The sequence below is a fragment of the Lissotriton vulgaris genome, unplaced genomic scaffold (genome assembly GCF_964263255.1).
Source record: "Lissotriton vulgaris unplaced genomic scaffold, aLisVul1.2 SCAFFOLD_1202, whole genome shotgun sequence".
In the NCBI taxonomy this organism is placed as follows: domain Eukaryota; kingdom Metazoa; phylum Chordata; class Amphibia; order Caudata; family Salamandridae; genus Lissotriton; species Lissotriton vulgaris.
Window position 1 is genome coordinate 533,048 of NW_028251361.1, and position 17,636 is coordinate 550,683.

Below are 17,636 nucleotides of genomic sequence, written 5' to 3' on the forward strand. Positions count from 1 at the left end.
TAGTGACGGGGGCACAACCCGGTAGATGAGTAATAGCTGCGTCAAAAGTCCAGTAAGCTGTGATCCCAGGGGAAGTGGTATCATTCCCCCAACTCCATTGCGAGAGGCTCCCTTTACGTAGTGGACTCTCTCAGAGGGGTCTCTGAGACTCCAAGGCTTACCTACTGGATCCTTCCCCAAAAAGGGGAGAGGGAGTGCTTTGGCAAGGGGCACCATACCAAACCTTAACTGTGAGTGGCTCCCTTGGTGCTGTGGACTCTCAGATGGATCATTGAGACTTCAGAGTATAAGTATTTTGATATTTCCCCAACAAGGGGAGAAGAAGTGCTTAGTTAAAGGGCACAAGGGACAGGGGGCTAGGCGGCATAGCAGGCAAGGGGAGAGATTAAGCGGGGAGGGGATAGGATCAGGGGAATTAGACAAAGAATGAAAGAGGGCAAGCGGGAGGGGAGAGTGAGAGAGCATGAAAGGGGGAGGGTGAAGGGGACACAAACAGGTAAATGGGTAAAAACCACATCCAAGATCGGGTAAGCTGTGATCCATGGGGAAGTGGTATCATTGTGGGGGGGTAGCACTCTCAATTCTGAGAGATGTCCTCTGTGTTCCTCAAATGTCCTTACACGAAGGTTTCTTGAGTAGTTAGTTGAGAGGTAAATAGAACACTTTTAGTCAAGAAAGGTATTCAAGTATTTATTCATGTTATTTACTCCTTGTTATATTCACAAGTGTATTCCATCATCAAATTCCATTGTTGCACTCAACCATCCCAATGCATTTCGGCATTCAAATCATGCCTTCATCTGGGGATATGTTCTGTAAATGAAGAAAAATGTGTTTGTGCTTTACATGGGATAAGAATCGATCACTGAATGTGAGTAAATAATCACTCAACATGACTAAATCATAATAGAAAGGATAACAACGTGCTTAAAATCTTAATAGATGTGACACTCGAGATCAGAAAAGGGTGTGCTGTGCGAGTGGTATCATTCCCACATCTCCACTGCGTGAGGCTCCCTTTTCGCAGTTGACTCTCTCAGAGGGGTCTCTGAGACTCCAAGGTCTACCTACTGGATCCTTCCCCAACAAGGGGAGAGGGAGTGCTTTGGTAAGGGGCGCCATACCATGCCTCAACTGTGAGTGGCTCCCTTAGCGCTTTGGACTCTCTCAGAGGGAACACTGAGACTCCAGAGTAAGATTATTGGATCCTTCCCCAACAAGGGGAGAAGGAGTGCTAAGTCAAAGGGCAACAAGAGACAGGGGGCTAGGAGGCGGGTCGGAACTGACAGGTCAACAGAGGGGGAACAAACGGCAAAAGAAAATTGCATTAATTACAGAAAGAAAACACATTCAATACCAGGATAAATTAGCAATCCAGAAAAAGACAGGATCCACGAAAGGCAAGGGTCAGGGAGGACAAAGGGAGGGAGTCCGTGAATTAAAGAGTACAACAAGGAAGAGATACAGGTAATTGAAAGGAAATGTATACATTGTAGCGTCACTCAGGAGAGAGATGCAAATGGGAAAGCTCAGAATCACAAACTAGTGATATTAAGTACAAAGAACTACTACATATACTAGTGGTTAGAGTTGTAACTATGCAAAATAGAAAATTCACTCAGGGTTCCATTTTCACAACGATTACGCTAAAAACGATTGTATATTACTTTTCAACAGAGTGAACGGAGAAATAAGACATCCAAAGGGTTAGAGAGAGGGAGGGGAGGGAGAGGAGATCGGTGACAGGAGAGACGGGGGTCTAGGGGGGGAGAAAGAGATAAGGCTGTCCAGCTGAGGAACAATGTCTGAGAGTCGGCAGGATGAAGTCGGACGGACCGAGGAAGAGGACAAGAAACAATAAAATGGTGGCTCAGTTCGTGATCCTCCATTTTGCGTCATCCGTTCCAAAAACATCACTGGACCGTCACTCTGAGACATCTCCAACTATGCGGTGATAGGGCAAACTAAGCAGTCCCATGTGTGGGACAAATGCAGAAGAACAAACTCCAATGAGGCAATATGTGTCAATAAATCCTCAGAGGGAAGGCAGTTCAGGCAGGCTGATTCATGCAAAAAACCTCAGCCGGTAGTCCGTTCAGGCAGGTCGTTTCATACAAGGCCATATAGGGAATATTCACCATCAACAATGCGGAAATGGAGTAAAAAAGCAGGCCATGAGTGTAATATATAGGAAGAACACACTCCAAGATGGCCACCAATGCGGGGAAGGAACATGCCCCTCTCTCTCCTTCCAGCAGCACAATGTGGTGCTCGTCCAACTACCCCTAAAAGCATCCCATCCAAGGGATGGGATGCTTTTAGGGGTAGTAAGTTTTCCAGCTGATAGAAGGCTAGCATTAATGAATACTAAGGTATTTTAGGGTTCAGGAAAGGGTAGCGTTAAGAGGCAAAAAAAGTTTTTTAAAGTTTGTGGAATGGTAGCTTTTTTAGAGTTCAGTTAAGGGTAGCTTTAGGAGGTTTGAATCGTTCAAGTAAAGGTAAAATGAAATGGTACCAATAGTTTTTTAGGGGTTCAGGAAAGAGTAGAATCAAGGGATGGTTATGAACGTGTTAGAGTTCAGGAATTAGTAAAATTATGGAGTAATACATTTTTATAGGGGTCATCAATGGTTAGCTTAAGACAGTGATACTCAAACTACGGCCTGGGGGCTGCTTTTGGCCTGCTTGATCTTTACTTGCAGCCCCCCTGGTGAACAGCAGCACAAGCTTCTGTTTAGTTCCTGAGCACTTATATTCAGAAACAAATGTTAAATAAACGAGTAAGCTTTTATTAAACTGCAAATAGATACTTGCCCATTCATTTTACATTTGTATAGAGCTCTTTACACATTCCCTGACCCACCCAGACCACGTTATCAACACCCTGCTGGCATCACAGCCACCCTGGGTCACATCACGGACCGTACTTTGCGGACCCTGGGCAAATGTTTGCGAGTACCCCTGGCCTAACAGGTAGTAAGTGGTTTAAAGGTTCAAGGACGGTGTCATTAAGGGGCAGTAAGGTGTTTTAGGATTCAGGAAGGGTTACATGAAGGGGTTTTATGGTTAAGTGAAGTATAGTGTTAAGGGGTTTGCAGATTTCGGGGAAGAGTAGAGTTAACAAATGGTTTCAGGGTTTTGAAAAGTGTAGCATTATAGGGTAGTAGGGGTTTTTAAAGTTCATGGATGTATATTATTAAGAGGAGGAGGAATTGTTAAGGTTCTGGGATGTGTATCATTAACGGGTAGTGACGGTTTTCAGGGAGAGTATTATTAATAGATAATTAGAGTTTTCAAAGTTCGAGATGGGTAGCATTAAGGAATAGAAAGGAGTTTTTAGTGTTCAGGGAAGGATAGCTTTAAGAGATTATTGGAGTGTGGGAAAGGACTGCATTATGGATTAGTAATGAGTTTTTAAGGGAAGGATAGTAGTATAGCATTGTAGGGTTTTTAGGGTTAGAGAAGGGTAGTGTTAAGGGTTAGTAAGGTTTTCCATTGTAGAAAAGGGTAGCATCATGGGATAGTATGGGGGTTTAGGACTCACTGAATGGTAGCTGTGGGGTATAGACATGGTTTTTTGGGGTTCAGGGAAGATATTAAGGGGTAGTGTTATGTTTTTAGGCATCCTGGAAAGGTGGCATTAAAGGGTGGTAAGAGGTTTAAGGGCTGATGGAATGGTAGGCTTAACGGACAGTAATGTTTTTTAAGGTAAAGAATGGCTACCATTAGGGGACATTAAGGGGATTTTGGGATTCAAACAAAGGATTGCATGAAGGGTTTTAGGGTTCAATGACTGATTGCGTTAAGAGGTTTTCTGCGGTCAGTAAAGGGAAGAGCTGAGGATTTGTACGGCTTAAAGATGAGTAGCATTAAGGTAAAGCAAGTGGTGTTTGGGGTTTAGGAATGGATAGCTATAAGGGGGGTGTTTTTTAGGGTTCAGGATCTCTAGTGTTAAGGGGAACTGATGGTTTTTATGGTTCCCAGAAAGTTAATGTTGAGGGGTAGTAACATTATCTAGTGCTCATGGATGGTTAGCTTTAAAAGGTAGTACAATTTTTAGGGTTCAGGGAAAAGTAGTGTTGAGTGTTAGTGAGGGGGTTCAGAAATAGGTAGCATTAAAGGGTAGTCATGGTTTGTAAGTTTCAGAATTGTTTATCATTAAGGAAGAGCAAGAATTTTTAGAGTTAAAGGAAGATAGCGTTAAGGGGTAATTAGGGTTTTCAGATTTCAGAGAAGGAGGACATTAAGAGATAGTAAATGGTTTGCAGAGTTCAGGGAAGGATATTGTTAAGGAGTTTGCAGAGATCTGGAAAGTATAGTATTAAGGGGTAGTTGTGAGTTTTTAAGGTTCCAAGAATGGTAATGGCAAGAAGTAGTAAGAGGATTTTGGGGCTGTGGATGGATAGCATTAAGGGGCAGTAAGTTCATCCAGTTCAGGTAAGGGTAGCATAGGTTTTTAGGGTTCATGGAAGCGTAGCTGAAAAGCTTACCAATAGCTTTATAGGGTTCAAGAATTGGTAGTATTAAGGTATAGTACTAGGTTTTTAGGGTTCCGGGAAGTGCAATGTCAAAGGATAGTAAGTATTTTGTATAGTTCTGAGAAGGTTAGAGTTAAGCAGTAGTGGGGGTTTTGGGCTTCAGGGATGTTAATGGGTAGTAAAAATATGTATGGTTAAATGAAGGGCAGCTGTAAGGGGCAGGAAGGTGTTTAGAGTTGAATAGTTTTAAGCGGTAGTTAAGTGGTGTTAGGGTTCAGAGAAAGGTGGCTTTAGGCTGTAGTAAAGAATGTGAAGGACTCAGTAAAGGTTATCATTACAGAGGAATAAGGAGTTTAGGGGATTAAGAGATGGGTAATTTAAAATTATAGTATATTAAATAAATACATTAATTTAATTTACAAAAGTACTACATTTTAGGTAAACTAAATATGATATGGGTAATGTAATGTTTCAAATTAAAAGAATGAATTCAAAGTAAAGTCTATCTAGCCCTTAAATCTTAAAACTAGGAATTAAAAAGAAAAAAAACATTCCCTCAAAACGTGCCATGTTAAGGTATGTATGACATTGATGATGGAAAGGGAAGGTGGCTGGGACTTTAATACAGCAACACATTTCTATGAATTATCACCCTCCCATCTGCTCTACTGCCAGAAAAGAATAAACAACACAATTATCTTGGAGATATATAGAATTGCAATGACAAGTTTGACCTAAAAGTCATGCTCTGTTGTAACATAATAGCTAGAATTGATAAACAGCTCTGGCTCACATAACTTGATAGATAAATTAATGATTTCAGCTTTTGGAGGGTAAGCACTGTTTTTGTGAAAGCACACAACTTCTGCCCATTCAAAACATGTACTCCTGTTCACCAACATGTGAGTGGAGCAGACGTTCCACTCTGTGGTATTCCTGAAAGCTCCTTTTCAGGTTGATCACATAAGGTCGGGTGACAATTGCACTATATGCCAAACCTAAAAAGCAAGCTTTATTGGCTAATTATTTTTTCATGGCAAGTGTTGTGAATTTAACAGATTTGGCTTAGTGGAGAGCAACATTTTTCAAGGGAACTTTAATGGGAAATTAATATTTTTTCGCCCACTTTATGGTGGCTTGACAGTGCAGCTGTCCCAGACCATTATGTGAGCATCACTAGAGAGGGGCTTTGTTTCCCTGGGGGCTGGAAGTACATGTTTCAATTGGGCTGAAAATGTGTGCCTCCACAAAAAAGTGCTTGGCCTTCACACATGTGAGCTTTTTGTTTATTTATCCAGCTGCTCAAGGTTGAACTTTCAGGGGCACACACATGGCACTGCAATGCTGTTAAAGTGTCTTAGATAACTAGATTGATGGTGTTTTCTCTGGCAGAAGCAAAGAAGTGAGGAGGGCAGTTATAAACCTACCTGTATTTTCAGGTCTGGCTTGACAGTGCATTCATATGAGACCTGTTAGCATTGCCCATGCTTGTTACCTTTTTTTTACACTACATGGATCTGAATGAAAACTGAAGTCAAACACTTCTGAATGGAGAGTGCTGCTGACACTTAACTACAAAATCTCTGTTGTTACTTTAATGCACATACATGTGTAATTTGATTATATGATTATTTGTATATGTATCTAGAAATGTGTATTTCTTTGTATAATATTAAAGTTTATAAATATATAGATATTCTTTAAATCTGTTTAACAAATTTATAGATTACTTATGGTTATATTATTCTGTGCTTAACATGTATAGAGGTCATTGCTTAGTTTTCATATAAGTTAATTGATTAGATACTTATGGTCTCCGTTTATCTATTACAATTTGTAAATTATATCATAACTATTTATCTAAAATTGATTCACTATTAAATTATTGAAAAAAAGCCAAACAAATAAATTAACTTAAAGTACAGCAACACTTGAAAGTCTTGAGTTTATTGAATACAATGTATATCTTAATATATTACCTTCCTTATACATGTATACCTTCCATGTACTTATGTATTTATATATTACTTTACTCAGTTAAAAACAAATTGCGTCTCTCCAATGCACTACCCTATGTTTCGCCCTATACATCTTTCAGTACATCCTCTACCTCCATTCTCTGACTCATCCCATACCTCATTCTACTACTCTGTTCTGTTCTCCAAAATAACCCATTCTACTACTATAATCTCCCAAATAACTTTTTCTAAACTCTTCCTCCTCTATCCCTCCTTGCATCAACCCAAACCTCATTTTACTACTAAGATCTCCCAAACAGCCCTTTCTAAATTCTTCTGTCGTGCATCCCTCCTTACACTCATCTGAGACTTAATTTTATGACTAGGACCTCCTTAACCCAATTCTAGAGACAGACTCTTCCTTCCTCCAACTCTCTTTACTCATCCCAAACCTCCTACTACTAAGACCTCCCAATAAACCCTTTCTAGACTCTTCTGTCTTCTAGCCCCCATTATCCTTTTCAATCCAACTAACACTCACATGTCCACTGCTCAAATTAATTTATATTTCCTATACTAATTCCCCAGTAAACCTTTTTGGGTTCCGGAGTAGTGTCCTATTTGCCAAAAAGTACTTTAATGGCTTGTCTGGGGTAGTAAACGCTATATAAATACAATTACATATGTGTAAGTCTTTTATTTTTTACTTAGTTTCTTCTGCGATAATTTCCTTTTAATTTTTGTATTACACTTCAATGCACGGTACTCGTGCCCAGCCGCGGTCTGTAGTGGGAGTACCTGCCGGGCGGTGACGTGAGGAGGGGGAGGGGAAGGTGGGGGGTAGTAAACTATGGATTATGGAGGTTTACACGTAAGTAAACATATAAATAAATAAATCAAATTTTGTTGCATGCACTGCATCCCCAATTGCGATGCAGTGCGAGCAACGAAATTCGTTTTATTTATTAATGTGTTTACTTACCTGTAAACCTACGTAAACCATAGCTTACTACCCCCCACCCTGCCCCTCCCCACATCACCCCCCCCCCCCCCCCGCAGGTACTCCCACTACCGACCGCAGCTGCTCGTGCCTAGCTCAGGTTATTTTAAGATGTAACTTTGTGAAGAAATTCATAAAAACAGTCTGACTTCATTACTAAAGCAATTTAAACTGGCTTACAGTGCCTCAGTGTTGGTCCGCACTGTGGGGGCACCAGCTTATATGTTGTTTAGGAAACCTGAAAAAATTAATTTACATCAAATCATCAAAGCAAACATTTCACCAACTCAAATGCTGCAGCTTTCACTCAAAGATCAGACGTTTGCCATTTTATTTTGATACAATTTATATTTATTGCAAAACATTAATACACAAAAGGTGGTAAGTTTCACAAAAATATCTTTTTGTAAAAAAAACCTCGCCTACGGAGGAGAAATATTGTTTCAAAGTTAAACCTTTTTTAAGTTAAAGAAATACGTTAAAATAAAAGAAAGGGCGCTTTAACTTAGAAATGAAAAATGACACAATAAAAGAGTGCTTTAAAGTTCAATTTTGCCGAATCCCTACCACTGTTAACGCAAGTGTGCATTTTGTAAAGAAAAATATATGTTGATCTCTTTTAAAACAGTGATTGAAATGATCAGCTACAGGGAAGCAAGTCTAGCACACGATCTGTATTCTTAATTAAAAAAAAGAACGCTTCCATTTCGTTTTCTTTTGCATGGGCATTGCAGCATATGGTTTTGAGGAAATGGGGTGGAGAGAGTGTTCTGTGCAGATGCTAGTTTGATGAAACAATTGAGAAGTCGAAGCAATACAGTGGGGTGTGCTGGATCCGTTAAATTCCACCCATCAAAAATACACCTCGTTTTTCAACAGAGGAGGAAAGTGTTTGTAGAAAGAAAGAGGGAAGCAGGTTCAAATAAAACAAACAAATGACACATTTAAGAAGAATGGAGATAAATAAAAAAACAGTTTACAACTGAGTCATAATTTAACAATAAACAGAGTACCCTCCGGCAACATGTCGATATCTGAAGACACGTTGTTAGCAAATTTCCAGAAAAAAAACGTTACCGATATGGTTTAGTACAAAATAAATAATGTACATGTGGTGAATATTTCATGGGTGAGCAGGGATGTCTTACTTGGAGGGGAGTGTTGACAGTATAAGGACACTTTCCCCATCTGTTGTGCACATGGTGCCCACACAGAGTGGTGAGCTGGTGGCTCGCTGGTCTGTGCCAAGCCTCCAGATGGCAGGTTTGGCCATCTCCCGCCTAGATACGTCCACTGACCACCCTTCAGTGCCAAAGTTTCAAAGGTCACTTAAGTGTTATGTAAAGCACGTCTTTCCCCCATAAGGCTACTGGTGTTTAGAGATTTGTTTTTAGAAAATATATTTCTATAGCTATATACTCTTTGCGGCTTTACTGTGCCAGAGCTGGCCAGAAACCAACAAGCTACATCCAAAAGTTCTTTCTCAAGGCAATATCCCATTCAGCGTCACAAGATACAGAATGAACAAAAGCTAAACAAAACAAAGGTTAGCTTTTTCAGGTAATGCAAAGAGTTGTACAAAATACCTTCGATTGCATGAAAGCTGGGTATACAGCACCAGGAGGAAAGAGTTTAGCTGTATTGAGGGAGAGCAATAAGAGCATTTTAAAAGAATTTCCCAAAAATAATGTAGAATTCTTCACAAAAAAAGTGATGAAACATACACAGTATATACTACAATGTGTGGATTTAATTCTGCACACAAAGGCCGTTTCAGCAGAAGCAAGGCTGGGCCTGAGGCTGCAAGTAGGCTGGGTTCAGAGACAGAGCCTGATACTTTTCTCCTGCAGCAGTTTTGACTTTTGTCTGCAGAATTACACCCATGGCATTCAAATGGAAATTATTCCTCACAGAGGATTTTCTCTTTTGATTTCCTTAGTTGCTGTTATATAAAAAATAATTACAAAAAAGTTCTATAAGGCCAACAAAACGCTTGAAAATGAGCTATTGATCCCAACTCATCATTTTCTTCCGTTCCAGTCTTCTTCTGACCAAAGGTCACAGTTCACTTCTGAGATGTCCCTTGGAATGTACCAAGTCCACCTGATCCTGAGGGGGCAACAATCCCCTTCGAATGCTCGTCTGACCACTCTTCTGAGCCCAAGCTGTAGTGCAGAGGACAAGTTCTTGGACCTTCCAACATGGTTCTCAACCACGATGGCCCCTTCCATGTCTCATTAGTCTTGGGAGGAGTCTGAGGCATCTAAGGCCGGGTGAGCTGTGTGTAGACTGGCTGCTCCCAGTGCTGGGGGCTGTGGGTCTGTGGAATGGAGGGGACCCCTGTGGTGTCAGCAATAGGGGTATACATAGGACGCTGCGTGGGGTTCATGTAGGAGAAGGTGGAGTAGAGATTGGAGCTCTGGCCAGCAGCATGGCTGTAGTAGGTGTTGGAGCTCTGGTGGTCGGTGTAGTCATACTGAGCACGTGTAATAGTAGGGTAGGTAGAGTTGTAGTGCTGCAGGTTGAAAGGGCTGTAGCTCAGCTGCTGGGGTGAGTGCTGCTGCTGCTCGCTGTAGTGTGTGGGGCTGAGTTGTTCCGTCTTGATGTGTGTCCTCTGCTGTGCCTGGCTCTGCTCGCTTCCCAGTGTGGTCAACGTGTGCTGCTGTTGCTGTTTGGCCAGCCAGGCATGGGCTGGACCACCAGGCTGGGGAGCAGCTGTGTTGCCAGCCCCATAGCTATTGGTGTAGGTACCTGGTCCCGCCGGCCCGTGAGTCGCGGGCACGCCTGGGTGGCTGTTGGGCGGAAGGTATTGATCGAACTCCTGGATGTCGATGGGAGTGAAGTTGGAGATGACGTCACTGCTCAGCACCGAGATGTCCACATCCCCAAAGTCAATGTGGGGAGGCTGCCTCCCTTCCTCCTGGAGGGGGCGCCCTTCTCGCTTCAGGTCTGGCTTCCCAGGTTGCACGTCGGTTTTTGGGGTTGTGGGTGGTGTAGGTGGGCCTTGGGACTGGCCTAAGAGAAACAACAACAAAAAACATAATTAAGCACGACTGCTTATTTCTATAATACAATAATTTGCTTCAGTACGTATTATTGTTTTTGCTACTTTAACATAATGGCCTCGGCCCCCAAGAGAAAATATATATTCATTTGTGAACATTTTTTTAAAAATAATTCTTCCTTTTTGTTTTTTTCTGTACTGGATGGAGATCACATTTAGTCACTGAAGGTAGGGGGAGACACGGGAGGAAAGACGGGGGCAGAGGTGTGAAGGGGGTGGTGAGGGGTATGGCAAGAGGGGTGGACCTAAAGATGGCGAGAGGAAGCTTTGGGGGCACAAAGAGAGGGGTGGAACTAAAGATAGGGCATGGGGAGGTGGGCATGTCGAGAAATTAGTGTATCGATCCAGTGGTGAGGGGAGTGGAAAAGTATCGATCCAGTGATGAGGGGAGTAGGAAAGGAGCAAGGGAGGCGAAAGGGGCGATTGAAGTAGATGAGGGACAGGAGTAAAGGTGGAAAGTGGGGAACATGATGGAGAGGTGTGGATCTCAAGATGGTGGAGGAGGCAGAACGGGTGAGAGGGCTAGCGGGACGCAGGGGGGAGGGGGGCGCAAACAAATGTGAGGGAGGAGGGGCACCACGAGGGATAGGAGTAAACATGAGAAGAGAAGTAGTGGGGTGTAGGGGGAGGTGAGGGGTTAAAAATGTGGAGGGGAGGCAAACAAAGGTGTTTGCAGAAGGGGCAACAAGTTGGGACAGGAGTCAAATGTGTGCAGGTAGAGGTGGACCCACGAGGAACGGCGTGGTGTGGCTCGGGCGGGTGGCAATGAAAGGGCATTGGGGGACACAAGCAGAGTGTTGGACGTAAAGGGAGACGAAAGGATGAGGGACACGGGGTGTATCATGGAGATGAGTGGAGAAGAAGGGTACCACCTGCGGAATCACTGTAAGGGTGGGTTGAGAGGGTAGATGTGTTACTGGGGCTAGGGAGGGGATGTGAGCTGCCAAGAATTTAGACATTCAACAGCTGTTCTTTCGTGATCTTCCGATTGGTTTTGCCCACCCCACATATACAACACACTCTCTGCAAGGTATACAATGCCATTAAGCATACGAAAACAGATGTGCTCCTTCATATTAATTTTAAAAAGGCACTGAAATATCTGGAAAACCATAATTGCACGAGGTGAACTGTGAGCTAGTCACGTTCTGGAAACGAGGCGTTATCAAACCACTGCGGCCCATTCGCTGGAATGTAAATCGGGCTCAGTGACAGAGGTGTCCAAGAGGGCGGGTATCAACTGGGTCAAGGGTTAATAGGGCGATTTGTTATTTCGCCACAGGGGGTTGAAGGTGTGCAGAGGAGCCCGGCTTTCAGGGCCCCACAAGTGTCAGAGATCCCCAGGCCATCTACAAACGGACGCACCTCCACGCCTACTTTAATGGGCCTTAGATATGACCTAAAAATAATACCCAAAGCAACTTCAGCTGTGAGGATTTGGGATGAGCTTGTGAAGGCTTGAAAAAAAATGGGAGAAGCTTGGAAACTTTTGGGAAACGTTTGGAACTATTGAGAAGTAATGTCAAAGCTTGGACAACCGTATAATAAGCTGAGGAATTAGAAAAACGTTTGGGAAGGGAGGATAAGGGTTAGCAATGTTTAAAGAACGACGGCGAATGCCGACAAGCATGCAAATGAAGCTTTTGTGGCTTTTCTTTATGATGTTTGAGCCACTGTTCACGCAGTGGTGCGTGGCTAGAAATAAGGAACTATTCAGGAAGCACAAGGAATATTGTTGAATGCCCTTTAAAATAAGATGGAAGACTAAAACAAACTTGGAACTCAAATAGTCAGGACGTTTTCAGGAGAAGCGTCTGAAGGGTGGGCGGTGCGTCTAAGTTTGTGAATGACTTGGAAGCGATGGGGAACCTCTGTGGGGACACATAAGAGACGTGAACATGTATGAAGCAGGAGTCTTCCTTACCAGAATGCTCCCCGGGCGAGTGCACTTCGCTCATGCCGGAAGAGGAGTGCGGCGAGTCGGCCTGCAGCGCCTTGAAGATGGCGTTGGGAGAGATGTGCGTCTGCTCGGAGCCCTCCTCCTGCTCCGACTGGCCGTTCTTGACAGACTTCCGCCTGCGGGGTTGGTACTTGTAGTCCGGGTGGTCCTTCTTGTGCTGGACTCGAAGCCTCTCGGCTTCCTCCACAAAGGGGCGCTTCTCCCCCTCATTCAGTAACCTGAGGGAAAACAAGAAGAGCGGACCGGTCAGCTGACCGCTGGTGGGCGCTACAAAAGCAAGCAAAGCATCACTGTCCGTGGTACGAGAGCTCCAAGGACACTCCAGATAGCAAACGCAGACGAGTTAGAACATGCTCCCCCACTGCCCGCTTGCCCATAGTTACACAGACATTATTACATGCTCTGTTCTCCGGCGCCTTGAAACAGCCTCGTCAGCATGCAGCGCTGCACGGCTAACTTACATGAAACAAGGGTAACTTTTGAAGGCTGTTTGTTCCCAGTGTTTGTTATTTTAATTCTATCTGCACCCTCGAACACAAATGCCCCTTAATCCTTCCGACACACACGTGCACGCGCGCCGACTTCGTTCTAGTATTTATCTTTCAAACTCCACAGGGAAGTATTTTGCAATGGTGCCGTAAAACCCGTTTAAAGGCTGAACGGCGCCTCCACCGCTTTGCAGGGAGTGGAGGGGGCATTCAAAACAATGCCATAAAAGTAACCACGAGGAAGCCGTTGAGTCGCAAGTGCGGGGTTGGCAGCGGGAGGTGTGGTTTCGAAGCACTACGCTCGGTCTCCGCTCGCCCTGGAGACCCTCGTCACATACAAGTCTGCAGCGTAAGACAGGGCGTGCGCTTCTTCCATTCTTAGTGCTGAGTTCTTAATTAATATATGCACGAGAAGTGCGGACTGCCTACCTCCGCCACGACCCCCCCCCCCCCCCCCTCCTACACACTGAGCCTGAGCCAATGCCTGGCTGTGGCTGAGCGTCTGCCTTTACAGTGCCGCTGCTCATGTATCGCACTCGCACAGTTCCGAGAGTATAACAGGTATACCCCAAAAAGAAGCGCAGCTGACTCATACACAGCCACACGCAAACTCCAAAACTCTGCCCTAAAGTGAAGCAAGTCTAGCTCTAAAGTGATGTCACTCCGGCTGTCTTTAACCCGGGGGTACTGCCGGAGCTCTAGTGCACTGAAACAAATGCACGTCTGGTATACATACACAAATGCATAGTTAGCACGCAAATACATGGCTGAAACACACATGACACCCACAGACAGCAAAAACCAGACAGGACTAACCAAGACACACACAAACGACGGTATGGATGCATACATATGCACGACTGACACCCACACAGTGTTGACCTTGCAGTAATATCTACACGAGGTTTGTGTGCACCAGCAGCACGCATAGTGCACACACGAGGTTTGCAGTGACAGGGCGGCACAGAGAGGGCTGGTACAGTGACGTTAAGACATCTTTGCACGGGGTTGGGTGCATTGAACGTGATTAGTAACCCACGCCACACATATGTTTGCAGAGTGGGCTTGAGCGCAGACAACAGAAGTGTGGTGGCAGTGTGCATTGCTTTGCATTGTAATGCCTGCAAGTGACTGCATTGTGCTTGTGACCCGAGTATCTCTCATATGAGATTACATACAAAGGGGTTCCACTGCAAGCACAAGTAAGGCGCGCACAAACGAGAGCCCTGTGGCAGCAGTTTCGCGTCAGGGCCCTGCCAGCTGCATTCTCACGTCAGCAGCGCGGAAGCAGCCCCGCGTTTACCATGTGAGAATCACTCTGGGAGAGAGAGGGCGCCTCTCGGCGGCCCGACATATCCCGCCAACTCAAAGACACAAGTAGAATCCAGGGGGCAGACTCTCTCCTCCATGGACGCACCCCCTCCCACCTCGCTGCTTCAGCGCCCTCACGGGCTGACCGGACTGTGGCAGAGGGGCTCGCTAGTGCCGAATAGCACTTCGTGGGACAGTGACCATGTGGCACAAAAACGTCATCATTGTGACCTAAACAAAGTCTTTTAAACACAATCACCAACTGCCCCAGGCAGCCTAGAAAGCGAGGTTGCATCTCGTCCCGGCAGTAATGTCCCCCGCCTTTTACTGGGACCAGAATCCGCAGGAAGTTTATTCCACCCTCCCCTGAAACAGATGTAACCACCAACCAGTCCTGCGAGAAACTGGCCTAGCAGCGAGGGTGAGAATCAAGTTCACCCAACCGCACTGGAGGTTTTCTGGAAACCAGACCCCCTTCCCATAAAATACAATCCCTGCTTCCAGCAGAGGTTACGTGACGTCACTTTTCTTCAAGTAACCATGCAAGCATAGTGAACGTCTGGTATAGCTCGTTTCCAAGTCCTCGCCCCTTCTCTATGCATGTGTGTATTCAGCCATTCAACCCGTCTGGTGTAATATCGTTACTGTCACCCAGCTCTGACTCCCGGACACCTCTGATAAGTGATACATATCTATCTGTCTTCGTGCAACATTTACAAAACTCATTTACCAACGGTGAAATATACCGTGCGACCTTATACTAAAAATTCCGTATGCCCTTGAGTGCGTTCGCCACATCACACATGCACACTGATCACGGATAACCCACACTTCAGGTAGACAAAACCTTCAATTGAAACCTTTGCCCCACAGTGATAACCAGCAACACATAGCATAGCCTAAGCCCGTTGGCCAGAGGTAAGTACTCCGGGCGGCGGCCCCTTGATCCTTGCCCCCATTCCTCGTGCATTTACCGCCCAGGGCAAGTCAGCAGGACACAGTGTACCCATGCCCATGCCCCCAGCGCCTCTCGCCAGCGCGCCATGTCAAGGACAACCCCTTGCCCACCCTTGGGACTACCGCTTGCGCAGAAGTACGCTCTATGCATCACTTCCCCCTGCCTAGTCCCCTTTCTGCAGAGCTCTAGGGCAGTCAGCGCTCCAGTCTACTGCTAGTTTGTCACTAACACCTCGGAAAGCAGTCCCGGGATTCGATACACTCAACCATGCAATGCAAACTCTTCCACGAGACTTTTCTCTCTGATGAACAGCGCCCAGAAGCATCGCGAGCGCCCAGAAGCACCGCGAGCGCACAGAAGCTCCTTACGCGCCCAGAAGCCGCACGCGCACAGAAGCATCTCGAGAGCCCAGCAGCTCCGCACGCGCCCAGATGCACAGCCAGCCACAGCGCTCCGCCTCAGCGCGCGTGACGCACACACAGCCGCTCGCTCGCGCGCTCACCTCCAGAGCTTGCCCAGGGTCTTGCTGAGCTCGGCGTTGTGCAGGTGCGGGTACTGGTCGGCCAGCTTCCTGCGCGCCGCCTGCGCCCACACCATGAAGGCGTTCATGGGCCGCTTGACGTGCGGCTTGTTCTTGCTGGAGCCGTTCACCCGCACGGGCATGGGCACCAGCGTCCAGTCGTAGCCCTTCAGCACCTGGCTGACCGCCTCGCGGATGCAGACGGGGAACTTGTCCTCCTCGTTCTCCTTCTTCAGCTCCTGCAGCTCGCCCTTCGGGAAGCCGTTCTCCAGGGGCCGGGTGTTCTCGGCGTCCGAGCTGGAGCCCGAGGGGCAGGGCGAGCCCGCCGAGTCCTCGGACATGGAGGGGCTGGGGGCTCCGGACAGACACTTCTCCTGCTCCTCGGTCATGTTCATGAAGGGGTCGAGCAGATTCATGCGAGGGGTAGGAGGAAAGCGGCGTGCGCCCAGGAACAGCGGCGAGAAGCGTCTATAGTAGAGTGGAGCGCTGCTCTGCCCTGCACAACCTCTGCACGCGACAGTCTCTGGCGAGGGTCTGCACAGGCATGCAGATGCAATGCCTGGCAGCGAAGACGGGTGCAAGCACAGGTGAGCTCAGGAACCGCAAGAGGAGGGGGACCTGGGCCCCAGTTAAATATAGCGAGGGCTCAGCTCAGTGAAAGGTCTTCGCCCAGCAGTCTCTGTTGAGAAGGGGTGCAGGGGCGTGATGGGGGCGCAGTATCAGCAACCAAGAGCGCACCGTCGGCCCCAGCGCCGCTGTCACCTTCTCTTATCTAAGTTCTGCAAAGGGCCACTTGATGCGCGCGTCACTTCTGCAGCTGCTGAGGACAGAAATCCCTGGCTGTGCCTCTGGCTCCTCCGACTCTCCTCAGAAGTTCTGCTCCGCAGCTCTCCCTCTGCAGCCAGCACCCGCTTCTTATATCAAGCCTCCAAAATGAGCTCTCGGCCAATCGGGGCAGGGCTTCGAAGGCTGGCACGCTGCTCATTGGGTGCGGGTTTCCTTTCGGAGATGAGGGGGACTTGGAGCAGAGGGGAGGTGTCGTAGGAGGAGGGCTGGGGCTCTGCGAGGAGAGGTGGGACTGGAGGCGGACCGGGAGCTACGAAATGAGGGAAGGTGGGGTGGTGGGAGGCCCAGGATCTCTGGAGTGCAGCGGAGGTGGGGTGATGTGAGAGCTGGGGGGCGGGGGGCAGTGAACCGAGCTCCTTCGGCTGCAGAGGCCCTGCTGCCCTAGACAGAGGTGCCTGCCTGCGGGTGCTGCAGCCAGCAGCGCTCCCTGGAGACGGAGGGGGCCGGGGCTCTGGTAGCACCTCGCGGCAGCTCGTACACGGGGACAGGCTTTGCACACGACACTTCCACGAAGTGTTTACTACATGCTCCAAGGAGCTGTCCACTGCTTTATACGGGCCTGTCAGAGGCTGCGCCTGCCTCATCTGCGCACATGGATATTAATGCGTGATACTTTCTTTAGCATTTTACCGGTTTACGTTTATGAGGGATGTAATATATAATTCTAAAGTGATGTCTTATTTCTAATGTAAAGCGCTCTATCACAGTTCGGTAATGTCCGCGCTATATAAAACCTTCCAAATAAATACACAAAACCCAAAGGGCATGGAGATACTGAGGTGGATACAGGGTGGGCCATGAGGGGTGGAAATGCAGATGCATAAAACACTCACGGATACACAGACAAACCCCTTGGGTCTGATCAAGGGCACCCATAGATGGAGGCTGACCTATAGAATATCGAGGTAACATGGTACGTCCGAAGCAACATTCGACAGAGATTATGGGAAGAAGAGAAGTTGTGAAATGAAAACTCTTGAAATTGAAGGGCTTTCAGTGTGGGTTCAAAGAACGCATCTCCTGCCCTGGCCCGAATTACAGATTTATGCTTCC

At 46.6% G+C, this 17,636-nt stretch overlaps 1 protein-coding gene across 1 annotated transcript; it reads right to left on the minus strand.

Moving 5' to 3' along the window:
* Nucleotides 1-7,764: 7,764 nt before the first annotated feature.
* Nucleotides 7,765-16,633, minus strand: LOC147662939 (transcription factor Sox-9-B-like). Its single transcript, XM_086950782.1, has 3 exons — nt 15,720-16,633; nt 12,425-12,678; nt 7,765-10,451 (listed from the first exon to the last, which is right to left on the minus strand). The coding sequence occupies exons 1-3, from the start codon at nt 16,151-16,153 to the stop codon at nt 9,700-9,702; spliced, it is 1,440 nt and encodes a 479-aa protein (XP_086806908.1). The 5' UTR covers nt 16,154-16,633; the 3' UTR covers nt 7,765-9,699.
* Between the last annotated feature and the right edge of the window lie 1,003 nt (nt 16,634-17,636).

Bases quoted from the DNA above. Each gene is read 5' to 3' on its own strand.
- LOC147662939 (XM_086950782.1), bottom strand. From the start codon at position 16,153: ATGAATCTGCTCGACCCCTTCATGAACATGACCGAGGAGCAGGAGAAG. The intron at 12,679-15,719 runs GTGAGCGCGCGA...GTTTTCCCTCAG, and splicing joins ACCCTGGGCAAGCTCTGGAG to GTTACTGAATGAGGGGGAGA. The intron at 10,452-12,424 runs GTAAGGAAGACT...TGTTTCTCTTAG, and splicing joins CTCGCCCGGGGAGCATTCTG to GCCAGTCCCAAGGCCCACCT.